At 48.5% G+C, this 26,991-nt stretch overlaps 2 protein-coding genes across 2 annotated transcripts; both read right to left on the minus strand.

The window, feature by feature from the left end:
• On the minus strand, positions 1 to 26,308 carry LOC117049670 (tubulin beta-1 chain-like). Its single transcript, XM_033154477.1, has 5 exons — positions 26,169 to 26,308; positions 25,327 to 25,435; positions 20,922 to 21,032; positions 19,004 to 20,079; positions 1 to 102 (listed from the first exon to the last, which is right to left on the minus strand). Exons 1-4 carry the CDS (start codon positions 26,223 to 26,225, stop codon positions 19,019 to 19,021), a joined length of 1,338 nt encoding a protein of 445 aa, XP_033010368.1. The 5' UTR covers positions 26,226 to 26,308; the 3' UTR covers positions 1 to 102; positions 19,004 to 19,018.
• On the minus strand, positions 112 to 5,682 carry LOC117049673 (tubulin beta-1 chain-like). The gene is made up of 4 exons (XM_033154481.1): positions 5,540 to 5,682; positions 4,722 to 4,830; positions 2,024 to 2,134; positions 112 to 1,199 (listed from the first exon to the last, which is right to left on the minus strand). The coding sequence occupies exons 1-4, from the start codon at positions 5,594 to 5,596 to the stop codon at positions 139 to 141; spliced, it is 1,338 nt and encodes a 445-aa protein (XP_033010372.1). The 5' UTR covers positions 5,597 to 5,682; the 3' UTR covers positions 112 to 138.
• Positions 26,309 to 26,991: the final 683 nt, after the last annotated feature.

The raw sequence follows: 26,991 nt of genomic DNA on the forward strand, positions 1-26,991 counted from the left end.
CTTCCAAATCAAATGGTTTGGGGCAATGAGGGACATCAACAGTGAAAGCACCAAGTTGAACTGAAAAAACATGCAGCAACAGAGCTGAACAGACTGTGCCCCCACACACTTGCCCGACTGCACAAAGCCACCACGATCCTAAGCCTCGTCCTCCTCGCCTTCCTCTTCAAACTCTCCCTGCTCATCCGCTGTGGCGTCTTGATATTGCTGGTATTCGGAGATCAGGTCATTCATGTTGCTCTCGGCCTCCGTGAACTCCATCTCATCCATGCCCTCTCCGGTGTACCAGTGCAGGAAGGCCTTTCGGCGGAACATGGCCGTGAACTGCTCTGAGATCCTCTTGAACAGCTCCTGGATGGCTGTGCTGTTGCCAATGAAGGTGGCGCACATCTTGAGGCCTCGCGGAGGGATGTCGCACACGGCCGTCTTCACGTTGTTGGGGATCCACTCGACAAAATAGCTGCTGTTCTTGTTCTGGACGTTCATCATCTGGTCTTCCACTTCCCTCATGGACATTTTGCCCCGGAAAATGGCCGCCACAGTCAGGTAGCGCCCGTGGCGCGGGTCACAGGCCACCATCATGTTCTTAGAATCAAACAACTGCTGGGTCAGCTCTGCCACAGACACTGCCCGGAACAGCTGGCTTCCGCGACTCGTGAGGGGAGCAAAGCCCGGCATGAAGAAGTGCAGGCGAGGGAATGGCACCATGTTGACCGCCAGCTTGCGGAGGTCAGCATTCAGTTGGCCAGGGAACCGCAGGCAGGTGGTGACGCCGCTCATGGTTATCGACACCAAGTGGTTGAGGTCCCCGTACGTCGGAGACGTGAGTTTGAGTGTGCGGAAGCAGATATCGTACAAGGCCTCATTGTCAATACAGAAGGTTTCATCCGTGTTCTCCACCAGCTGGTGGACGGACAGCGTGGCATTGTAGGGCTCCACCACCGTGTCCGACACCTTAGGGGACGGCATCACGCTGAACGAGTTCATGATCCTGTCGGGATACTCCTCCCGGATCTTGCTGATGAGGAGCGTCCCCAGTCCGGAGCCCGTGCCACCACCCAGGGAATGGGTCAGCTGAAAACCCTGCAAGCAGTCACAGTTCTCCGACTCCTTCCTTACCACATCCATCACAGAGTCCACCAGCTCAGCTCCTTCCGTGTAGTGGCCCTTGGCCCAGTTGTTCGCAGCACCACTCTGGCCTAGAGGAAGAAGGATACAGAAACAAATTGGCAACTATTGATTTTTATCTGCTATTGGCATCATGAGCTGGTCCAACTGTTCTTCTCATAAGCCATGTCCAGACCCAGACCAAAACACCATTTTCCTCTGGTTCTTAATTATAATCTTTAAAGACCCAGCTCTGAAAAAGTACATTGGATCACGACCTTTCGTACCTTGGCAATTTGAGGGTAGGTGATGATGAAACTGGCTCAGTGGAAGGAGAGATCTTTGTACCACGTCACCTATTACGTATACCTGGAGATGTGCCACCAATCTTCCACCTGGCATAACTAGCCTTGGGCTTCTTTAAGCAACATCAGCAAAAGTTACCCGGAGAATTTATAGGATTAATTAGTCAAACATTCCTCATAGTTGAATTCAAGCAGAAGAAGTTGAAGAAGAGCTTGGATTTGATATCCCGCTTTATCACTACCCGAAGGAGTCTCAAAGCAGCTAACATTCTCCTTTTCTTTCCTCCCCCACAACAAACACACTGTGAGGTGAGTGGGGCTAAGAGACTTCAAAGAAGTGTGACTAGCCCAAGGTCACCTAGCAGCTGCATGTGGAGGAGCGTAGACGTGAACCTGGTTCACCAGATTACGAGTCTACCGCTCTTAACCACAACTCCACACTGGCTCTTAAGTGTCTCCCAGAACCGACAGAAGAGTCAGCAGTTTTACATAGGGATGAGATTCACAGAACATTTGGAATGAGTATGTATGAGCAATCCAGCAGCTGCTTCAAGATACATTGAGCTCCTGTCAAGAAGGGAGACTACCGTCACCGAAGGAATATTACATACCAAAGACAAAATTGTCAGGCCGAAAGATCTGGCCGAATGGTCCAGACCGGACAGAATCCATTGTGCCAGGCTCCAAGTCCACAAGGATGGCACGGGGGACATACTTGTTGCCTGCAGTAGGAACAAAAGAAAGATTTATGGATGCAGTGACCTCGCTAAATTATCTGCAGTCTCCTGTGCTCCTGGCAACCCTCAGCGTTACTCAGAAAAGAATTTTATATCAAGTAGCAGCTCTTATTGTGAACAGATCTTCAGTGGCAACCACTATCAACATTCTCCAAGGTATTTAGTGAGTAAAATCACCCGCACAAAGAAAGCAGGTTTCTGGCATCAGCTTCAGAAAACAGGCCTTAATCATACTCTATTTAGTCGTTAAGTGGTGTCCAACTCTTTGTGACCCCCGTGGACCAGAGTACACCAGGCACTCCTGTCTTCCACTGCCTCCTGCAGTTTGGTCGGACTCATGTTGGTAGCTTTGAGAACACTGTCCAACCATCATACTCTAGCCTTGGTTATGCCTTTACAAAGCGGCACCTTTGTACAAACTCAGAGGAAAGGGATGTAATAGTACCACTGTATTCTGCTCTGGTCAGACCTCACCTGGAATACTGTGTACAGTTCTGGGCACCACAGTTGAAGGATACTGACAAGCTGGAACGTGTACAGAGGAGGGCAACCAAAATAGTCAAAGGCCTGGAAACGATGCCTTATGAGGAACGGCTTAGGGAGCTGGGTATGTTTAGCCTGGAGAAGAGAAGGTTAAGGGGTGATATGATAGCCATGTTCAAATATATAAAAGGATGTCATATAGAGGAGGGAGAAAGGTTGTTTTCTGCTGCTCCAGAGAAGCGGACATGGGGCAATGGATTCAAACTCCAAGAAAAAGGATTCCACCTAAACATTAGGAAGAACTTCCTGACAGTAAGAGCTGTTCGACAGTGGAATTTACTGCCAAGGAGTGTGGTGGAGTCTCCTTCGTTGCAGGTCTTAAAGCGGAGGCTTGACAGCCATCTGTCAGGAATGCTTTGATGGTGTAACCTGCTTGGCAGGGGGTTAGACTGGATGGCCCTTGTGGTATCTTCCAACTCTGATTCTATGATCACCCACTATCCAGTCCTTTTAACTTGAGATGTACCTGCTCCAACACTGAACTGGTCCCTCCCCATAGCCCACCCAGCTAAGTTGTGGCCCACCAGCTGTTACCACAATCTCCTTTGAACTTAAGACAGGGGTCTTATTATGTTTCCGAGCACAATTCCAAGTGTTGGTGCTGACCTTTAAAGCCCTCAACGGCCTCAGTCCAGTATACCTGAAATAGCGTCTCCACTCCCAACCTTTAGCCTGGACATTGAGGTCTAGCTCCGAGGGCCTTCCGACGGTTCCCTTACTGCAAGAAGTGAGGTTCCGGGGAACCAGACAGAGGGCCTTCTTGGTCACGGCACCCTCCCGGTGGAACGCCCTCCCATCAGATGTCAAGGAAATAGACAACTACAGTGGTAGCTCCCGATGCGAACAGGATACATTCTGGAACTCTGGCCGCATCCCGAGGAATTCACAACAGGAGGTGCTGCTTCTGCGCATGTGCACATGGTGAAACCCGGAAAAATTCTTCAGAATACATCTGAAGGAAACCCTGCTTAGGAAAGTTTTAAATATTTGATCTTTTACCATGTCTTTAATGTTCTGCTGGGAGCCACCCAGAGTGGCTGCGGAAATACAGCCAGATGGGCGGGGTATAAATAATAAACTATTACTACTACTACTACTACTACTGCTGTGGTACCTTGGGTTAAGAACTTAATTCATTACAGAGGTCCATTCTTAACCTGAAACTGTTCTTAACCTGAAGCACCACTTTAGCTAATGGGACCTCCCGCTGCCACTGGGCCACCAGAGCACAATTTCTGTTCTTATCCTGAAGCAAAGTTCTTAACCTGAAGCGTTATTTCTGGGTTAGCGGAGTCTGTAACCTGAAGCGTATGTAACCTGAGGTACCACTGTGCTACTACCACTACCTGACATCCGGTGATTGGCAGGCGGTACGTCCTGCTCACCTGTCAAGGTTGGCCTGTGTGTGCGTGTACCTGTGTGCATAGATGCCACAGCAGCCAGAGTCTATTCCCCACCTGTACTTCATAGGTACCCATGGAAAGTGTAGTCTGCAAATTTTTATTACAAGGTTATTCATTTTCAGTTACAGAAACCATAAATAACCTTCCACATCCAGATGCAACAATGTCAATGTTCCCCCCCACAAAAAACCTGTTTTTATTACTTTAATTCCTTTTCTGGCCCCACCCCAGACTAATGAAGAGGGATTTTAAATCCTTTAAAACAGCCCCAGTTTACTGGCCAGGTGTGCATTTTTCTTCTTCTTCCCAAGTCTGTATTTTTAGTTTGAAAACAGATAATTAGGGAGCTTATGGCAGGCAGGTTCCATCTTAGAACAAATAAATTCTTTCAATTCCACTCACACAGAAAAAAATTTATTCTAAGGTGGGGATGGACACCAAAAATGGGAAGAGCATCTGTTTATAAAAATAAAAAGGGTCTTTGCAAGAACTATATATTTATCTGCAGATTTAATGAGTTGGAAGCTGTGCAATCTATCAATCAAGATTTCTGTAAACGGGCAACAGACTAATTTCCGGAGGCAGCTAGAAGCACTTCCTTAAAAAGACAAGCACTCCATTTTTACCGGCAGCTTCATTGTAGTAGACGCTGATCCTCTCAAGCTGCAGGTCACTGTCTCCATAGTAGCTGCCTGTCGGGTCAATGCCATGCTCATCGCTGATGACTTCCCAGAACTGAAATGGGAATTTTGGAGAGCTATTTAGCAAGTGCGTCATGTTTAGCATGACGAAACACTTGCAGCTGCCGCGGCCACACCTTAGCCACCATACTGCAGGCACATGACCCACTGCGCCATGACAAGACAGAAAGCAATGCCAACAGGGCATAAGAAGGCAGGATTGTTAAATTTCACGGTTGGACATATTGTTGGGGGAAGAGGAGGGGGGTCTTGTTTAACAAAGAAAAAAGCCAATGGGCTTCCGGTTTTACACCATCACGCAAACACCCAACCAGCTTGAACGCTGCTCCAAATAACAGCCTGCATTCTCTGCAGAGGGGCGAGGCAACCCAAAAGCTTACCGTTATAACTGGATTGCTGCTACTCCTAGCTGGTAAGGAGGGGGAAATCTGTCTGTGTGAGACAGATCTGGCCACGATAGCAAGCGAAGGCCTTCATTGTTTCCGCAAGATCTGCCCTATGAAGCGGCAGGGAGAGATGGGGGGGCATCCGTAGCTTTGCGAAAGATGGGGCGCATGGTAGACATAACCCCGGGGAGGGTTTTCCTAGTGTTCTGTCCTCCCCCCAATCCTTCAGCTCAATTCTTAGGTGGCGATTTATGCCTTTCATTGGAGACGCAAGAAAAGGTCCCCACACACCCGGCGCTTACCAACAATAGATCACCCCCCCCCCCCGATTCCCTTGCTCCCGCTTCCCCATTATACCTTGGCTCCAATCTGATTCCCGCACTGGCCGGCTTGCATGTGCACGATCTCCCGCATGGTTGCGACTTCGTTTCAGGAGATCACCCGCTTGCTACCTTCAGGAAAGAGAAAGCTGCGTCTTGCTCGCTCGACAACAGCAGCAGTAAACAAGCCTCCCTCCTCCCCCGAGGGCTCTTATATAGCGGGAGGTGCGTGGCTCCGCCCCTTCCCTTCCTGCGGGGCGGGGCTAAAGGCACGTAGAAGCCTCCTTGTCTGTCGCCCGAGGGGCGGAGAGGAGAAAGTTCACACCTCCGCTTTTCTCGCCCGAGGGAGGGAGTGGGCGTGGATTTGACTGGCCCCGCCCCGCGGACGTAAGCCGGCGGTTTCTTAGGGGCGACTCTAATATTGAAAAGCGGGTCCTCGCTGTGCCGCCTTTCTTTTCTTTTCAGGAGCGGGGTTTTATTTTTGGACCTGCCTGCAGCAGAGACCATTTTGACTCACTCGAAGGTTTTCTAGGCCCGGGAGCTCAGTCTAAGGGTTGCGTTTTTCTGCTGCGGTCAGAAATCTCCGATTTGCCCCTTCCCCACCCAGCCTTTTCACATCCTGCTTCATCAAGGAGTGGGCATCACCGACTATAAAGGTATTTGGTTTTGTTAAGAAAGGGCTCACGCTGCCGGGGAAATCCTGCTCAATAGCATGCCTAGCTGCTGGCTTCATACTACTCTGGTGAAAGAGTGAGAAAAGAGCAGGCCCTGGAGTAGGAAAAGCAGCTATTTTCCCTATAACTTGAGGGAGGTTTGGTTGACAAGTAAAGGGCACAGAGTCTCCCAAGTCCCTTTATAAGCGATTCCATTTATTTATTTTTTTATAAGAATTTTATTGGTTTTATTCAAAACAAAGAACAACAAAACACATACCACATCACAAACACAACAATCAAAACATAATGAAAAACAAATACCAACCACCACTAAAACACCAATATTTCTTTTTCTTGTTTAGAACAAAAAAAAAAAAAATTCTTGTTTGAATCTGTACTGGGTGACTTCCCCCGTTTTCCCTCCTTTGGTTCCACTTCTAATTTACTTCAATAACTTCTCATCTTTAAAATCTAAATCATCCAAGAAATAAAATCTGAACATAATTCTTAATATTTAATTTTACTTCATACTAACCTATTACTTCTTAACACACATCATACATCTTATTTCACTTAAACTGCTGCTAATAAAAAAATTAACATATCTCTTCACTAGTTCAAAATCTTAAAATCTTAACACACCGACTTCAGGGTACCATAATAAACCATCCTAGTTATATTTTAAATATTTCACCCTATCCCTTTTCTGACCATTTTCCTTCGCCATCTCGGGGTCTCCCCCCAGACATTTCTCCATCTTATTTCAACACCATTGTCCAGAATGTCCTCTTTTTCTATAAATCCACAGTTCCAGACGCAGTCCATAAGGGTCCTTGCAGGGAGCATCAGGGTACGCAGATCATCACCTTCCAGCATCTCCATTTCAAAGTTCCAATCATCTTCTAATCGTAGATACACAAATCTTCTTCCCATCATTTCTGGGCTCTCACCCCAGAAATTGGATATAAATTGTCTTCTAATCCTGGGTCTCTCACCCCAACAGGATTTTTCATCTTCTCGGAGTTGCATGGACATTGTACTTTGCACTTCAAAAATTTCCTTAAGTTCCCTACCAAGGTTTCCTTCCAGTTTAACCAGATTCTCAAGAGTCTTTCCTGTGGGATATAACTTTTCTTTGACATCCTGGTTCAACACGTTTAATTTCTGATTTAGCAATTCTAAGTTCAAAAGAATAATCCTTTGTTCATGAGTCAGTCCAGAATCTAAGGCCAGCTTGAAAACGAAACCCAACATGGTAGAAGTGGGCATAGGGTATCAGGTTTCAGTGTTTTTCCATCTTTAGTCATGAGTTTCCGCAGCCATTTTCCCTGGAGTCAGGGTGAAAAGATTGCATTCCAACAACTTCAAGAAGAAATATTTCCACCAACTTAGCTCCCCTAAAAGGGGTTCAGCCAGTCTCACTTGTCAAAAAAATTACTGCATCGAAACTTTGTATCCACTACTGCAGCAGCAGTCACAGTCAGAAACAGTTATTTCTTCTTTAAACAAAGGGAGGAACGGGCTTCCTTTTTAACGTACCTCCCGGAGCGCTAAATGTCAGAAAATTTAGGTCTGATTATTCCAGTACTCACGGCCTGCGGGTTTCTTCTTTTTTCCTTCTGAGTTAGGTAGAACGATCTGGCTCATCGCAGGCGGTGGTGGCCGCTTCGCCGGCCCTGTTGGGACATGCCTCCACAGCCCGGCGCCGTTGTCCCTTCAATCCCGCTCCCCCTTTACAAGGGGAACGGGAGAAGGCTTCAGCGCCATAGCGGGCTCGCTGGAGAGCCCATGCCGCGGGACGCTCGACCCGCGGTTTAGCGGAGCCCCGCTGTGCGGTAGCGGGGCTCCTACCCCCGGGCCGGCCTGAGTCGACCCACGACCGCCCGCAATGGCGCCCTCGCCGGAAGTCATAAGCGATTTCATTTATATCCCAGAATTCCCTCCTATCTGTGAGGAGGTTAGCCTTGACCAAATGCAATCGTTTGAGACCTAACCTGCCTACCTTTCAATGCAGTTGTGGACTTCCGGCGAGGACACCATTGCGGGCGGTAGAGGGTCGTTTCGGCAGCGAGACGACTCTGGCCTGCCCCGGGGGTAGGAGCTCCGCTACCGCACAGCGGGCTCAGCTAAACCGCGGGTCGAGCGTCCCGCGGCATGGGCTCTCCAGCGAGCCCACTATGGCGCTGAACCCTTCTCCCGTTCCCCTTGTAAAAGGGGCGCGGGAGTGAAGGGACAACGGCGCCGGGCTGTGGAGGTTATGCCGCAATCGGGCAGGCGAAGTGGCGGCTGCCGCCTGCACTGAGCGCGTCGTTCTTACCTGATTTGAAGGGGAAAAAAGAAGAAACCCGTATGCCGTGAGTACGGAGTTAATTGGATTTAAAAATTTTGACAATTGGCACTCCGGGAGGAACGTCAAAAGGAAGCCCGTTCCTCCCTTTGCTGAATGAAGAAAATAACATTGTTTCTAGCTGTTGCTGCAGTAGCGAATACAAAGTTTCTATGGAGCTTTTTGACAAGCGAGACTGGCTGAACCCCTTCCAGGGGAACTAAGATGTTGGAAATATTTCTTCTTTGAAGTTGTTGGATTATAATCTTTTCACCCTGATTCGGGGGGAAATGGCGGCTGAAACTTGTGGTTAAAGATGGAAAAGTACTGAAACTTGATACCCTCTGCCTACTTCTACCATGCTTGGTTTCGTTTTTAAACTGGCTTTAGATCCGGGTATGACTCATGAACAAAGGATTATTCTTTTGAAGTTAGAACTGTTAAACCAGAAATTAAATTTGTTGAAGCAGAATGTCGAGGAAAAGTTATATGCAACAGGAAAGATTCTTGAGAACTTTGTTAAACTGGAAGAAAACCTTGCTAGGGAACTTGAGGAAATTTTTGAGAAACAAATACAGTGACTATGCAACTCCAGAAAGATGGAAAATCCTGTTGGTGTGAGAGACCCAGGGTTGGAAGACAATTTATATCCAATTTCTGGGGTGAGAGCCCAGAAATGAAGGGAAAAGGATTTTTGAAATTGCAACTTGAAGATGACTGGAATTCTGAAATGGAGATGCTGGAAGGTGATGACTTGTGTTCCCTGGAGTTCCTTGCAAGGATGTTTATGGACTGCGTCTTGACCTTTGGTTATAAAGAAAAAGAGGACATTCTGGACAATGATGTTGGAGGGAGGTGGAGAAATGTCTGGGGGGGTGATCCCAAGATGGCGAAGGAAAATGGTTAGAAGAGGGATAGGGTGAGAATATTTAAAATATAATTAGGATGGCTCACCATGGTACCCTGAAGTCAGTGTGTTAAGAATTTAAGATTTTGAACTAGTGAGGAGATATGTGAATTGTTTATCAGCAGCAGTTTAAGTAAAATAAGATGTAAGATTTGAGTTAAGAAGTAATAGGTTGTATTATGAAGTAAAAATAAATATTAAGAAGTTATGTTTAGATATTTTGACGGTGATGATTTAAACTTTAGAGATGAGAAGTTATTAAAGTAAATTAGAATTGGAAGCAAAGGAGAGAAAACAGGGGAAGTCCCCCAAGTAGATTTGAAACAAGAATTTGTTTAAGTAGTAAAAGGAATATTGGTATTCCAGTCGAGGTTTGTATTTGGTTTTTTTTTTAAATTCTGTTTTGATTGTTGTATTTGTTGTTGTATTTGTTCTGTTGTATTGTCTTTTATTGTGTGGAAAACCAATAAAATCTTTGTAAAAAAAAATCAATGCAGTTGTGGAAGCAGTGAAATAATCAGGCTCCCATAGCCTTCCTCTTCTGTCTCATGACTTGCATCCAAGAAACTATCATTAGGATTGTAGCCCCATGTTTTTGTTTACTAGTGTGGGGTGTTTGATCTTTACACCTTCGGTTGTGACTGAATGAGACTTTCAGTGGGGAGTTTTCTGCCCAGAGAGTAACATGTTAAGGGACTAGTAGAGATTTTGAAAGCACACCTGTTGTATGACTGCTTTTCTTTTCTGTTGTGTTTTGTGCTGTTTCCCCATTGCCATTGTTTCTTCCTTCCCTCTCTAGCACCATGTGCAGATGCAGCATATTCCTGGGGGCCTTTGGACAGAACATAGCATTATGAGTTTGTGGGGACCAGACTCCCCTAAATTCCTGGGTCCAGTAAATGTTAAAAAATAAGCCAGGCCAGTTTCCTGATCAGGTAATTGCTTGGGAGATGAGCCATTTAGAGAACAAAGGGAAGCTTACGAGCCATTAGGGAAGCAAAGAGAGGGAGCTCTGTGCCAAAGAGCAAATAGAAAGGGCCCCTCCTTCAACTCAGAGTGAATTTGAAGACAAAGCCAGAGTTTGAGAGCTGGCTGTGATGTGAGCAAGAAACTGGGGGGAAAGCAGCAAGCAGAGTCAGGGAGCTGTAGCTCATTTCTGCTTGGATCCAAGGCTGTAGCTATGGGAGAAATGAGACCCTTTTGGGATATTAATGCTGTAAGCCCCTCCTTCATATGTTCAGGTTGTATATATGTGTAAATAAAGGTGTGGGAATGTTGAGGAAAGTAGGAGCGGATATATTAAGTATTATCCCTCCTCACTCACGCTAGTGAGAAAGCAGCAGAGCACATTCCCTGACCCTTGCAGGTTGCTGGAAGCAAGCTGATGATTTGTTAGAATCATTTGAGTTAAGCAATCCAGTCTGGCTTGTTCCTGGCAAATTGTCCCCTTTTATTTCCCTCCTGAAATAATAACACAACAGTCTTGTTTAAGAGTAAAGTTTACTTACATTCAGTTCACAGCAGTATTCTGAAGGAAGGCTTTATCTTGTGGTTACAGTTACATTTGTAGAGAAGAGAAGTCTGAGCTAGGCCTCAGACCTTCTACCTTGTGGCTTCCATCCTCTGTAAAGATGAGCCATGAGCTGGCTAAGAGCCAGAACAGGAGTCCGAAAGGAGAAAATGGAAAAAAGGAAAGATGACTGCATGACTAGCCGTTTTGTAGGGTCATGCCCATCTACCTGGTCACACACAGGGGGAGGAGGCTCCAGAGCAGGTATGACAGGAAGTCCTCCCTGTCTGGAGCAACATTCCCCTGTGTGTCTACTCTAAGCAACAGGAAATGTTGTAGTTGACTGCTTCAGTGATGATACATCGCACAAAAGGCACCAGTCTCTGCTGTGCCTCATTTCCAGTAGGAAACTTGGACCGTGGGTCTGAAACCCCTGGAATCACACACATCTTGGAGATTGGGGTGACGGGCAACAGTATTTAGCTGCATATCTTCTTCTTCTTCTTGGCTATTTATGATTCTGTCAGCCAACATGCCGCGATTAAGAGCTCAAAGAGGCATATTTGAAAGGCTGTGCATACAAGTCATAACGCCTTGGTTTCTCCTTAAAAATAAATATTTTTATTGAAAGTTTGTATATTTCCCACAATTATACTTTCACCAATAAAATAATGCAACCATTGGCTTCCCTTCCCATGGTTCTTTTAAGTTTCCCATCATTACTGCATATCCTATTCTAAATCACACACCCCCTTTTAAATATTACCTTAGCATGATTTTAACTGTTGAATTTACCTTAATCCTGCTAGCATTTTCACTTGTTTACAATTTTTTCCCCATAATTCCCCTATTCCGCTGGTTAGACCCACTGATTTTGCATCCTCCATCATCTTGAACTGCCATTCTTTCTTCTTTAGATCTTTTCCCGCCCTCCATTTTATCACATCTGCTTTCTAATTTCCTGCATTTTCAAACTTAAATGACAAAAATGCAAACGTACTCTGTGTTTATTTTAAGGTCACGGAGTCCTGCAGAACAACAAACTATCTTAGTGCTTATAAAGAGCTCTTTAATGAGTGGTTCGATTTAATGATTTGTTACCTTTTGTTTGCTGAAATTGCCAGGAGATGAAAGGTTCCTTTGAGGGATCACCCAGAAGTCCTTTCTGCCCAAGAGACTCTACCTTGAAAGTCAGCTTATATTTTTGCAGGTCTCCTTGGTGTTGTGTGTGACTTTATTCCCTCTGTGTACCAAGGGACAAGCACCTCATTGCCTCTACCAAGGAAAGGCTATGCACACCAGCTTTCCTTTAAAGACACCCACACTTAATGTCTGAACCAGGGGCGTCGCTAGGGGGGACGGTAGGGGCAGTACGCCCTGGGTGACCGGGGTGGGGGTGTGACAAGCGGCGGTCCCTTCTGCCACTCCCACGCGCCGCCGCTCCCTCCATCACCCCGGCAGCAGCAGCGCACGGCCTGACGACAGAGTGCGCCTGCGCAACAATTCACCCAGGCGCACTCCGTCGTCGGACCGCTGCTTCTGCTGCCCCCTTTTGAGCCACAGAGCGAAAAGGCAGCTCATGGGGCTGCCATGCGTGATCGGCTGTGGAAGTGGCAGCGGCCCGCCGGCGGAGTGCGCCTGCGCGACATTTTGCACAGGCGCACTCCGCCATCACGTCACAATGTGACATCACAACACCCCGCCCTCGGGGCATTTTCTTTCGCAGCCCCGGGTAGCGCGGAACCTTCCGCCGCCAGTGGTCTGAACATCAGGGACACATGCAGCGATGTGGCTCCGCAGCACCATTCCACATTTGGTGCTTCATTGTGCAATGCATGCAAGGTTAATGTTACTGAAATCTGTGGTCTTCCATGAAACAGCAAGGGCATCTTCCTCCACAAAAATCATAACCCTCAGATCAATGGCCTTCGTTAAGAGCAAGTTTTTAGCATGCCTTGTGTGAAACTAACCTGTTCCCACCTTCCGGGTTTGCAGCATTCTGTTTCAAAGTTGTTCATAAACTAAGCTGTTCTAAAACCAAGGTACTACTGTATTGTTTAATTCTTAAGAATGGAGTATTAAATCAGGGGAAGCATGTGTAGTGTAAGACCAAAAATCCTTGGTTCTGAAGCAGGGGTTTTTGGGAGTAGAGAATCATGGGTACTATGCTATGGGAAGCTGACCGACGGCTGCCCTGGCTCAGGAATGTAGAGGGTTATCTGTAAGTTTTTATGACCCGGCAGATCAGCTGGGAGTGTTAGGATTCACAGTTGCAAGGAGTTACCCTGATGTCTGATAAGAACTGAGGAGGCCAGCTGGTGATTGTCAAGCTGGTGAGAAAACTAGGGAGGAAAACATCAAAAAGGTTGCAGCTGCCTTTCATCCTTGGCAGGTGAGGAGTAATGACCAAGAGTTGTTGATTGGTTAATTGGATTAAGAACCTGTCTCCTATAGGAGGATAATCGGGGACTCCACGTGGGGGAATCCTTTATCTGCCCCAGCCTTTTGTAATGCAGGGAGCTTTTTCACACCTGACTTAGGACTGCTGAGGTGTCTGGGAACATCGGAGTATGGGCACCTAGGAAGCTTAGAGGCCTGGCGGCCTTGGTCACCTAATTGCCTGCCAGAAGAACTGCCTTTCTTTCAGATGCAGATGCAGCTAAGTATTCATCCTTGCCGGTTAAATGGAGAGGGATTAAAGAAAGTCTTTAGGCTAGTCCAGGGGTCTGCAACCTGCGGCTCCGGAGCCGCATGCGGCTCTTTCACACCTTTGCCGCGGCTCCGCCGGCTGTGCCCGTCCACTTCTTTTCCAGGGCGGGGGAAGTTGGGGGGCGGCGCCGCGCTTGTGGCCCCGCCGGCTGCTCCCGTACCCTCCTCTTCTTCTCCAGCTGGCCGCTAGCAGCCCGCCCTCCAGCTGGCCAGCGGCCTGCCCCCAAGGCTGAGGCAGGCGCTGCTGCTCTGCTCATGCGCCGTGCCTCGTTTATGCCAGCGCAGGCGCAGCAGCAGACAGCAGCAGTTTCCCTCCTTGGCGCCTGGCCTGGAGGTGTGGCTGCTGCTGGCATGGAGCTGCTGCTGCTGGCGTGGAGCTGCTGCTGGCTCAAGGCGACGACAACAGGTAGGCAGCTGCGGGCTGAGCCAGGGGCGGCGGGCGGCAGGCGAGGGCGAGGAGGAACAAGCCCTCTTTTAAAAAATTGTAGAGGAAGCGGGGCCTGCCTGGTGGCATCCTGGACGCGCCCTCCCCACCCCCAACATTAACTTCTTGGAGAAAAAAATCAGAAAAGGACCGATGGATATCAACCTCACTCCCCCCAGTTCCACTGCTCGCAACCCCTGATTTTGCAAATGCTGGTTAGGTTGCTGGGGAGGAAACAAGCCCATCTAAGGATGTGTGTGTGTGTGTGTGTGTTGGGGGGGGGATGAAGTGGAAAATCAGAGTAAAGCCAGCAAATGGTCTGGAGGAGAGGTGTACGTGTGTGTGTTGGGAAGCTAAGGGGTCATTGTCCTTGGTGAGCTCTTCGGGATTAAGGGCAACAGGCGTCCCCCCCCTCAACCTCGTTTATTTCATAATCATTAGGGAGAAGTGCACGTGGAGGAGGCCCCAAATAAACCTTAAGATGTAGCGATGAAACAAAAAGCAAGCCTGCGCTCCTCTGAATTTGGGAGTCAGTTCCATTTAACTCAGCGGCTCTTACTCCTGAGTAGACGCGCCTAGCATTTTTCACTTCCGAGGGTGTTGCATCTTGAAGTGGCACCTTCACAGCGCAGCCCCGTGTTTGTCTACTCAGAAGTAAGTCCCATTGCGCTCCATGGGACTTACTTCCGGGTAAGTTTGCAGCGGCCAAACTGCGAGAGGCAGTGAAGGATAGGCGTGCCTGGCGTACTCTGGTCCATGGGGTCACGAAGAGTCGGACACGACTGAACGACTGAACAACAACAACAACAACAACAAGTTTGCAGCCTTTCAAAGACTTTAACCAGCGCACTTAGCAAATCCCCGCTGAGGTCCATCGGGATTTAGGTCCTGGTAAAACGAGCCTAGACAGGACTGCAGCATAACCGATTATGCAACCTGCAAAGGACTAAAGGCATGTGTTGTTACTACTGAATAGAATAAATCTTCATTGTCATTGTCCCCTTGCGTGAAACAACGAAATTGCTCTATTAAGCGCCATAGTGGGATTTGATGGTGTGTTGTTGTTTTTAAGGGGGCATGCACTGGCCTTGAGTGAAAAACGCACTCACCCTTTTGCTTATATTGTTAGAATCATAGAACTGTGGAGTTGGAAGGGGCACCCGAGGGTCCTCTAGCCCAACCCCCGGCAATACAAGTATCTCAACACATGCTCTCCCATCCAGTTTGAAACCATACCGGGCCCTGCTTAGTTATTTAACTTAGTAGTTGCCTAACATGGGGGTTGGGGTGGGAGTCTCTGGGCAATTTGCCATCAAGCAAAAATTTTGCTGGTCCTCTTCCTTATATTATCACCGTTCTTAATGCTATTTATTAGTTGCCTAATACAGGGGAGTCTCCAGAAGCGAAAGGTTCGTTGAGACCTCTTACTTGTATTACTATTATTGGTAACATTAATATTGTTATTGTTATTTCATTTGTTGGTTGCTTGGGGGAGCCTCTGTGTGACTCAAGCAGCATCTGCATTGGGGTATACTACATTTGGGAGGGACTGTGTTGTTTGCTAGTGTTGTTTGTGTTGTTTGCTAGGGCTTTCAAAAAGGTGTTGAACGGCCTTATTTGCACATGGTTATGCATACCAGTCTCAGTGCTGCCTGGGTTTCAGTATTGCCAATCCTCTTGGTTGACACAGCATTCAGAAAGAGCTTTCAAACTAGGTGTGGTGGAAAAGATCCTGAGGGATTTCTTTTTTTTAAGTATGGGCAGTAAAGTATCGTGAAACTCAGTTAGTTGGTCTGAAGATAATGTCCCCCGTAAATAGAATGTTAAGTTTATGCTGCAGTATGAGTTTATTCAAAGCATTAACAGGCAGTGCATGGAGCCAAGACTGGATTGTTAGTTGAAATACATATATACATATACATATATATGCAGTGTTGTATTTGTTTTAAATGTCGCAATGGTTTTGCGGCTCCCAGTTTGTTTTTCTTCTTCGGAAACGGGTCCAAGTGGCTCTTTTTGTCTTAAAGGTTGCAGACCCCTGGGCTAGTCTATTAAGAATGTTTTTGTTTTCTTGCATGTAACTTGATTTGGGAACTATACCTTATGTACTTTTTAGTAATTTTTTAGATAAATGTTTAAAGGAACTGTTGTTCTGGTTTTCTGTTCATTTCTACGTTTGCTTGGCTAAATCCAGGTCTGCCGCTTGGTATGCTACTTTAAGGGAATAATTATTTGTGGCTCTATTTGAGCTTTGAAGGCTGTGAGCCGGTGCACAGGTGGGGCTGCCCTCGGGTCCTATTCTGTGGCTGCAGCTGGGATTCAAATTTGCAGAGGGTGGTGGCAGCGAAAAGGTCTGTCTTGCCTCAGCTGGAGAGCTGGGCCAAGACAAAAAGGAGTAATTCGGGCGCCCGGGACGCTGGCAGCGGGAAACGCTGAGAGGCAAGTGGACGCTCGAATACTACATGGTGGCAGCGCGGTGGGATAAGACCAAGCAAACTGGAGTGAACTAGAAACGGTGATTTGTGGTATACTTCCCAAGCAAGGGGCAAGCGGTTTGTTATTTGGTCAGCTAGTCAGGAAATGGCAGCAGGCAGAGATTCTAGAGATCTGTCTTTGTCCTTGCAAGGCTTGGATGTGAGAGATGAGAAATGGTTTCAAGGGGTACCGGCGAGAGCTGTAGCCGCTAGCCAGCTGATGACGACACGCGAGGAAGGGAGCAGTGAGGCGGGGGCCGAGGACCCAGGATTGCCAGGGCTGGAATTGGTGCAATCCCCGGACTTCCAGGCAGGGGCTCGACCAAGAGACTCGCTTTTGCCCCAGCCGGTCGTATGGAGGCGAGATGAGCAGTGGGGAGGATTCCACGCAAGCAGTTTGTCCAACCCCCTGCAATGCAGGAATCACAGCTAAAGAATCCAAAACATCTTCCTCACAAGGGAGCGATTGGGATGAAAATTCAAGTTCTGGGATAAAAAACTGAATAGATTTTAGGAACAAATGACAACCCAGCAGATTTTGGTCAGCCACCTGCAAACGACACGCACAAGGTGAATTAAATTGTTTTTCTTATGGTTAGGGGTATTATCATTTATATATATTTCAGGGGGCGTGAGAGTGTTTAGCTTCTTTAAAGAACAACAAGCATAGGCCAAAAGGGCTAGTTTATTAACCCTCGTTTAGAAAGCTTTGTTTCAGTCCTTTACTACCATGTTTTCCAAATTCCACCCTGAATAAGGCATTTGTTCATTTAGCACAGGGTTTCCCAAACATGGGTCTCCAGTTTGTTTTGTTCTACAGTTATCATTCCTGACCATCGATTCTGCTAGCTAGGGATGATGGGAGTTGTAGTCCAAGAGCAACTAGAGACCCAAGTATGGGAAACACTGCCCAGCCACCCCATTATTCCCTAGGGCAGGCATGTCCAACTGGTTGATCGCGATCTACTGGTCAATCGCGGGACATCCCTGGTCAATGGCGTGATCCTGATCAATCGCCCAAAAAGAAAAAAAAAAGTTCAACAACTTTGGTCAATCAAATGGTTAGATCACAGCCAGTTTTTTTTTCCCCTAGTGGGAGTAGATTGCAGAATCTTGGGAGTTGGATATGCCTGCCCTAGGGAATGCAGAAAAATAGGTTCCTGTCCGAGTCCTAGGAAGGTGGTAAACCACGTATTTTTTTCTTTTTTTTCGCCCTACAGCATCACCACAGCATGAAGGAAAACTCTTCTCTGTGGAGAGCGAAAAGACAGATCTTGACTTTTCCTCGGTTAAACAGGCAGGTTCTGCACATTGTCTCAGCAAAATATATTCTCAGTAGCCACTCCTCCAAGGTTTCAGGTGCATATAGTGATCTGAAGGACAACCTCAAGTCTTATCATCACTGACCGCAATCTTCTGCATTCTCATGAAGCTTCAGAGGCACAGGCCCAAACTTGTTTTTCTGTAATTATGATAATCATTTACCATACCTTCAAGCAATTGGTTTTAGGCTGAGGTCTTGACTCTCCTCTTTGAATATGAGTGTAATTAGGTGTTGCTTTTTAAACTTCACTAAATTAGTTGCAAAAGAGAATTCCTCACTAATGAGGAAAAATGAAATTTGTGTTGTAATTCTTGTTGCATCAATTAGGGGTAGAGTAGCAACTTGCTTTTCAATGGACAACAGTACTCCTTAATGTCAGGGCAGTTTGGGCTTTAGACTTATTACGACACTGTTGAAAACATGTTTTTGGCCATTTCCTTCAAAGTATACTCCAGCTTCCTTAAATAGGGGTGTGGATTCTGTGACCTTCCAAGTGATGTTGGACTAAAACTCCCACTCGCCATGCTCACTGGGGCTGATGGGAGTTGGAGTCCAACAATATCTGGAAGACCACAGGTCCCTCATCGCTCAATTAGGAAATGCAGCAAGAAGCCTCAAGATGACATCATTATCTTTTAACAGTGTTAGCACCCCAAGGAGAGCATACTCATCTAAATATATTACAAAATGTGCAGGTGTTCTCAGGTTGTTCCTGAATGGGCTTTTCAAACTACTATTTCTAGATTGCTGAATTTTCAATATGGCTTGTGTAGTTAGCTTCCTTGTCTATGGAGCAGCTGAGAAGTCTTTATTTCAGATAAACTATGATACAAGTAACCTCTGCAATGTATTTTAATTTTTAATAATACAGCTGCAGCACAATTGTGTGATCAATAGCTTTACCCATATAGCTGAAGGACAACAGTTGTCTTAACATAGAAGTAAATATATTCTTAAGGGTAAAAATTACAACCTTCACTTTAGCCCCAATTGAAAGCATGGAGAGCTTCATAGCACCCACTCTTCATTATGATGATGAAATGTTCTCATGACCTATGAAAGTGCTTCCAAATCAAATGGTTTGGGCGATGAGGGAAATCTACAGTGAAAGCACCAAGTTGAACTGAAAAAGCATGCAGCAGCAGAGATGAACACAGTTGCCCCACTGCACAAAACCACCGCGATCCTAAGCCTCGTCCTCCTCGCCTTCCTCTTCAAACTCTCCCTGCTCATCCGCTGTGGCGTCTTGATATTGCTGGTATTCGGAGACCAGGTCATTCATGTTGCTCTCGGCCTCCGTGAACTCCATCTCATCCATGCCCTCTCCGGTGTACCAGTGCAGGAAGGCCTTGCGGCGGAACATGGCCGTGAACTGCTCTGAGATCCTCTTGAACAGCTCCTGGATGGCTGTGCTGTTGCCAATGAAGGTGGCGGACATCTTGAGGCCTCGCGGAGGGATGTCGCACACGGCCGTCTTCACGTTGTTGGGGATCCACTCGACAAAATAGCTGCTGTTCTTGTTCTGGACGTTGAGCATCTGGTCTTCTACTTCCCTCATGGACATTCTTCCCCGGAAAATGGCCGCCACAGTCAGGTAGCGCCCGTGGCGCGGGTCACAGGCCACCATCATGTTCTTAGAATCAAACAACTGCTGGGTCAGCTCTGGCACAGACACGGCCCGGAACTGCTGGCTTCCACGACTCGTGAGGGGAGCAAAGCCCGGCATGAAGAAGTGCAGGCGAGGGAATGGCACCATGTTGACCGCCAGCTTGCGGAGGTCGGAATTCAGTTGGCCAGGGAACCGCAGGCAGGTGGTGACGCCGCTCATGGTGGCCGACACCAAGTGGTTGAGGTCCCCGTATGTCGGAGTCGTGAGTTTGAGTGTGCGGAAGCAGATATCGTACAAGGCCTCATTGTCAATACAGAAGGTTTCATCTGTGTTCTCCACCAGCTGGTGGACGGACAGTGTGGCATTGTAGGGCTCCACCACCGTGTCCGACACCTTAGGGGACGGCATCACGCTGAACGTGTTCATGATCCTGTCGGGATACTCCTCCCGGATCTTGCTGATGAGGAGTGTCCCCAGTCCGGAGCCCGTGCCACCACCCAGGGAATGGGTCAGCTGAAAGCCCTGCAAGCAGTCACAGTTCTCCGACTCCTTCCTTACCACATCCAGCACAGAGTCCACCAGCTCAGCTCCCTCTGTGTAGTGGCCCTTGGCCCAGTTGTTCCCAGCACCACTCTGGCCTAGAGGAAGAAGCAGAAAGACAAGGATACAGAAACAAATTGGCAACTATTGATTTTTATCTGCTATTGGCATCATGAGCTGGTCCAACTGTTCCTCTTATAAGCCATGTCCAGACCCAGACCAGAAAACCAGTTTATATTCCTCTGGTTCTTAATTATAGTCTTTAAAGACCCAGCTCTGAAAAAGTACATTGTATTACGACCTTTCATTCCTTTGGCAATTTGAGGGTAGGGGTTGTTGAAACTGGCTCAGTGGAAGGAGAGATCTTTGTACCACATCACCTGTTACGTATACCTGGAGATGTGCCACCAATCTTCCACCTGGCATAACTAGCCTTGGCCTTGTTTAAGCAACATCAGCAAAAGTTACCGGGAGAATTTATAGGATTAATTAGTCAAACATTCCTCATAGTTGAATTCAAGCAGAAGAAGTTGAAGAGCAGCTTGGATTTGATATCCCGCTTTATCACTACCCGAAGGAGTCTCAAAGCAGCTAACATTCTCCTTTTCTTTCCTCCCCCACAACAAACACACTGTGAGGTGAGTGGGGCTAAGAGACTTCAAAGAAGTGTGACTAGCCCAAGGTCACCTAGCAGCTGCATGTGGAGGAGCGTAGACGTGAACCTGGTTCACCAGATTACAGGTCTACCGCTCTTAACCACAACTCCACACTGGCTCTTAAGTGTCTCCCAGAACCGACAAAAGAGTCAGCAGTTTTGCATAGGGATGAGATTCACAGAACATTTGGAATGAGTATGTATGAGCAATCCAGCAGCTGCTTCAAGATACATTGAGCTCCTGTCAAGAAGGGAGACTACAGTCACCGAAGGAATATTACATACCAAAGACAAAATTGTCAGGCCGAAAGATCTGGCCGAATGGTCCAGACCGGACAGAATCCATTGTGCCAGGCTCCAAGTCCACAAGGATGGCACGGGGGACATACTTGTTGCCTGCATTAAGAACAAAAGAAAGATTTATGGATGCAGTGACCTCGCTAAATTATCTGCAGTCTCCTGTGCTCCTGGCAACCCTCAGTGTTACTCAGAAAAGAATTTTATATCAAGGAGCAGCACTTATTGTGAACAGATCTTCAGTGGCAACCACTATCAACATTCTCCAAGGTATTTAGTGAGTAAAATCAACCGCACAAAGAAAGCAGGTTTCTGGCATCAGCTTCAGAAAACAGGCCTTAATCATACTCTATTTAGTCGTTAAGTGGTGTCCAACTCTTTGTGACCCCGTGGACCAGAGTACACCAGGCACTCCTTTCTTCCACTGCCTCCCGCAGTTTTGTTGGACTCATGTTGGTAGGTTTGAGAACACTGTCCAACCATCATACTCTAGCCTTGGTTATGCCTTTACAAAGCGGCTCCTTTGTACAAACTCAGAGGAAAGGGAAGTAATAGTACCACTGTATTCCGCTCTGGTCAGCAGGGGCGTCGCTGGGGAGGGGCGGTAGCGGCGGCATGCCCCCAGTGACAGGGTGACAAGCGGCGGCCCGCGCCGCCGCTCCCTCAGTCACCCCGGGAGCAGCAGCGCTGCACGGACGGGGTGCTCGCTTGGCCGAGCGAGCACCCCGTCTGTGCAGCACTGCTCCTCCCAGGGTGACCGGTGGTGCGTGGGGAGTGGTGGGAAGGGCCGTCGCTTGTCACCCCCACGCACCGCCGCTCGCTCCGTCGCCGTGGGAGCAGCTGCGCACAGTGTGTGCGGTGCTGCTGCTCCCGGGGCGACAGAACGAACGGCTTTGGTAGGACTGCATGGGCTCCTGCTTTCAGACGTGTTTACTGTGGGATCAGTGCTCTTCTTGCAAGTTTTATTTCCACAGCATCCCCATGAATGGCCTTGCTTGCCTGCTTCCCCACCCCCGCCCATTTACCCTTCTCACGGCAAATATATAAAAACTGACAAACGTATTGTCCACCGCACCCATTTGTGGCAACTGAACGCAACCCAGCCTGGAGCGCCCCCCTTCCTCATATCTGTGCACTTTTCTGCGCGAGGGAATCGCCGCGCTACTACTTCTTGAGAGCGTGAGGGGAGGAGGTGCGTGCTTGTTTTGTGTTGTGTGTTTATGTGGCTGCTCCTGTGCGTGTCCTCCCCCCCCCCGGTCCCTATCCCCCGACGGCAGCATTGCTGGGTAGGTGGGTTAGTGACTCATCCTGCTTTTGAATGGCAGCCCTAAGCTTTATAACGGGCTGCAGCGGCCCCGGCTCCACTCCTCCTCACCGTTGCTGCTGCCCTAAGGGGAGCCCTGAGCGAGGCTTAAGTGCGCGGAGAGGTGCAGACGCAGCCCCGGGGAGAGAGAACAGAGGAAGCCATGAGGAGCCTGAGCTGCGTCCCGCTCCCCTTCCTGCTGCTCTCCACGGGGGATTCTGCAGTTATCACTGGGGTGAGAGGGGCAGCCTCTGGGGCGAGGGATTCTCGCCACCAAATAGACTTGGCAAAGGGGGTGGGGTGACACCTTGCACGAGAAAAGAAGGAATGGCAAGACACGACGAGCTAACCCCGACGGTTGGAGCTGGAGAGACTTTCTGCCATCTGAGCCTGGTGGCTATTTTGGCGGGAAATCCGGGATTGGCTGAAAGCAGCACCACCAGCCGAGACGTGGTGGTGGGTACTAGTTGAGTGCCTTATAGAGTGCGAGAGGCAGGAATGGCTTTTAAGTTTGTTGGAGGGGGGGGGTGTTTCTGTGGAGGAAAGGACCGACGAGGCACGCTGCTTGGTTCTTTTCCTGAACGAGGGCATGGTGCGCGTCTTTGGGGCTTTTGGGGAGGCTTTCGCCTGAAACGAGTTGCTGAAGTTTATGGGGTGAGGCGTGCCTGATCCTGAGGATTTGCGTGTGTGCCTGGTGGAATCCAGCTATTGTGGGGTGGATGGAGCTTGTCCTCCGGAGTATTATGGCTATTCTGGGGAAAGAGGTTTGGGAGACAAAGGCGCGCTCATGGCAGTCGCCTCAGAGGGATACTGAGGCAATTTGAGTCGCCTCCCGCACTGACTATCTGCTTTAACTGGCTTTTTGTCTCATTTAAGGTTGGGGTTCTCCCTGGGTGGGAGTTGGGGGCCGGCTGCCCTTCTGCCGTAGCATCCTGTAACTCCAAAAGCCTCCCTGCCTCCTCCAGCTGCGCTCAGTTTGGAAGTTGAGGCAACTGTGGAGAAACGTGTTTTTTTTCTGAGGTGAAACCACATCCTGAGTTCCTCAGAATCTTCCTTCCGCTGTCACATTTAATTTCTTGGCACGTGGGGTGACAAGCGGCGGCCCCTCCCACCACTCCCACGTGCCGCCGCTCCGCTCCCTGCCCGCTGGGCTCAGGGAGCGGAGCCCGGGGGAAAGGACAGGGGCAGGCCAGCTGGCTCAACCCCTCTCCTTTCCCCGGGACGGCTCCGCTCACAGAGCGCAGCGGGAGAGGGGCGGGCCAAGTGGCCCGCACAGAGGCGTTGTTCTGTGCGCATGTGTCATGACGTCATGCGCACGGAGCGACGCCCTGCCCCCACGGGTGCCGCTGGGATTGCCGCCCTCGGCAGCCCAGTGGCTAGCTACGCCCCTGCTGGTCAGACCTCACCTGGAATACTGTGTCCAGTTCTGGGCACCACAGTTCAAGGAGGATACTGACAAGCTGGAACGTGTCCAGAGGAGGGCAACCAAAATGGTCAAAGGCCTGGAAACAATGCCTTATGAGGAACGGCTTAGGGAGCTGGGTATGTTTAGCCTGGAGAAGAGAAGGTTAAGGGGTGATATGATAGCCATGTTCAAATATATAAAAGGATGTCATATAGAGGAGGGAGAAAGGTTGATTTCTGCTGCTCCAGAGAAGCGGACACGGGGCAATGGATTCAAACTACAAGAAAAAAGATTCCACCTAAACATTAGGAAGAACTTCCTGACTGTAAGAGCTGTTCGACAGTGGAATTTACTGCCAAGGAGTGTGGTGCAGTCTCCTTCTTTGCAGGTCTTTAAGCGGAGGCTTGACAGCCATCTGTCAGGAATGCTTTGATGGTGTAACCTGCTTGGCAGGGGGTTAGACTGCATGGCCCTTGTGGTCTCTTCCAACTCTGATTCTATGATCACCCACTATCCAGTCTTTTTAACTTGAGATGCACCTGCTCCAACTCTGAACTGGTCCCTCCCCATAGCCCACCCAGCTAAGTTGTGGCCCACCAGCTGTTACCACAATCTCCTTTGAACTTACGACAGGGGTCTTATTATGTTTCCTAGCACAATTCCAAGTGTTGGTGCTGACCTTTAAAGCCCTCAACGGCCTCGGTCCAGTATACCTGAAATAGGGTCTCCACTCCCATCCTTCAGCCCGGACATTGAGGTCCAGCTCTGAGGGCCTTCCAATGGTTCCCTTACTGCAAGAAGTGAGGTTGCAGGGAACCAGACAGAGAGCCTTCTTGGTCATGGCACCCTCCCGGTGGAACGCCCTCCCATCGGATGTCATGGAAATAGACAACTACAGTGGTAGCTCCGGATGGGAACGGGATACATTCTGGAACTCTGGCCGCATCCCGAGGAATTCACAACAGGAGGTGCTGCTTCTGCGCATGTGCGCATGGTGAAACCCGGAAAAATTCTTCAGAATACATCTGAAGGAAACCCTGCTTAGGAAAGTTTTTAATATTTGATCTTTTACCATGTCTTTAATGTTCTGCTGGGAGCCACCCAGAGTGGCTGCGGAAAAACAGCCAGATGGGCGGGGTATAAATAATAAATTATTATTCTTATTATTCATTTTCAGTTACAGAAACCATAAATAACCTTCGACATCCAGATGCAACAATGTCAATGTCCCCCCCCACACACAAAAACCTGTTTTTATTACTTTAATTCCTTTTCTGGCCCCACCCCAGACTAATGAAGAGGAATTTTAAATCCTTTAAGACAGCCCCAGTTTACTGGCCAGGTGTGCATTTTTCTTCTTCTTCCCAAGTTTGTATTTTTAGTTTGAAAACAGATAATTAGGGAGCTTATAGGAGGCAGGTTCAATCTTAGATCAAATAAATTCTTTCAATTCCACTCACACAGAGAAAAAAATTATTCTAAGGTGGGGATGGACACCAAAAATGGGAAGAGCATCTGTTTATAAAAATAAAAAGGCTCTGTGCAAGAACTATATATTTATCTGCAGATTTAATGAGTTGGAAGCTGTGCAATCTATCAATCAAGATTTCTGTAAACGGGCAACAGACTAATTTCCGGAGGCAGCTAGAAACACTTCCTTAAAAAGACAAGCACTCCATTTTTACCGGCAGCTTCATTGTAGTAGACGCTGATCCTCTCAAGCTGCAGGTCACTGTCTCCATGGTAGCTGCCTGTCGGGTCAATGCCATGCTCATCGCTGATGACCTCCCAGAACTGAAATGGGAATTTTGGAGAGCTATTTAGCAAGTGCGTCATGTTTAGCATGACGAAACACTTGCAGCTGCCGCGGCCACACCTTAGCCACCATACTGCAGGCACATGACCCACTGCGCCATGACGAGACAGAAAGCAATGCCAACAGGGCATAAGAAGGCAGGATTGTTAAATTTCACGGTTGGACATATTGTTGAGGGAAGAGGAGGGGGGTCTTGTTTAACAAAGAAAAAAGCCAATGGGCTTCCGGTTTTACACCATCACGCGAACACCCAACCAGCTTGAACGCTGCTCCAAATAACAGCCTGCATTCTCTGCAGAGGGGCGAGGCAACCCAAAAGCTTACCGTTATAACTGGATTGCTGCTACTCCTAGCTGGTAAGGAGGGGGAAATCTGTCTGTGTGAGACAGATCTGGCCACGATAGCAAGCGAAGGCCTTCATTGTTTCCGCAAGATCTGCCCTATGAAGCGGCAGGGAGGGGCAGGGAGAGATGGGGGGGCATCCGTAGCTTTGCGAAAGAGGGGGCGCATGGTAGACATAACCCCGGGGAGGGTTTTCCTAGTGCTCTGTCCTCCCCCCAATCCTTCAGTTCAATTCTTAGGTGGCGATTTATGCCTTTCATTAGAGACGCAAGAAAAGGAGGCGACGCGGCTGGTCCCCACACACCCGGCGCTTACCAACAATGGATCACCCCCCCCCCCGATTCCCTTGCCCCCGCTTTCCCATTATACCTTGGCTCCAATCTGATTCCCGCACTGGCCGGCTTGCATGTGCACGATCTCCCGCATGGCTGCGACTTTGTTTCAGGCGATCACCCGCTTGCTACCTTCAGGAAAGAAAAAGCTGCCTCTTGCTCGCTCGACAATAGCAGCAGCAGGAAACAAGCCTCCCTCCTCCCCCGAGGGCTCTTATATAGCGGGAGGCGCGTGGCTCCGCCCCTTCCCGGCCTGGCGGGGCGGAGCTAAAGGCACGTAAAGCCTCCTTGTCTCTCTTTCGAGGGGCGGAGAGGAGAAAGTTCACACCTCCGCTTCTCTCGCCCGAGGGAGGCAGTGGGCGTGGATTTGACTGGCCCCGCCCCGCGGACGTAAGCCGGTGGTTTCTTAGGGGCGACCCTAATAATGAAAAGCGGGTCCTCGCTGTGCCGCCTTTCTTTTCTTTTCAGGAGCGGGGTTTTATTTTTGGACCATCCTGCAGCAGAGACCATTTTGACTCACTCGATGGTTTTCTAGGCCCGGGAGCTCAGTCTAAGGGTTGCGTTTTTCTGCTGCGGTCAGAAATTTCCGATTTCCCCCTTCCCCACCCAGCCTTTTCACATCCTCCTTCATCCAAGGAGTGGGCATTACCGACTATAAAGGTATTTGGTTTTGTTAAGAAAGGGCTCACGCTGCCGTGAAAATCCTGCTCAATAGCATGCCTAGCTGCTGGCTTCATACTACTCTGGTGAAAGAGTGAGAAGAGAGCAGGCCGTGGAGTAGGAAAAGCAGCTATTTTCCCTATAACTTGATTTGGGTTTGGCTGACAAGTGCAGGGCACAGAGTCTCCCAAGAAGACTTT

Source organism: Lacerta agilis, chromosome 7 (genome assembly GCF_009819535.1).
Source record: "Lacerta agilis isolate rLacAgi1 chromosome 7, rLacAgi1.pri, whole genome shotgun sequence".
In the NCBI taxonomy this organism is placed as follows: Eukaryota; Metazoa; Chordata; class Lepidosauria; order Squamata; family Lacertidae; genus Lacerta; species Lacerta agilis.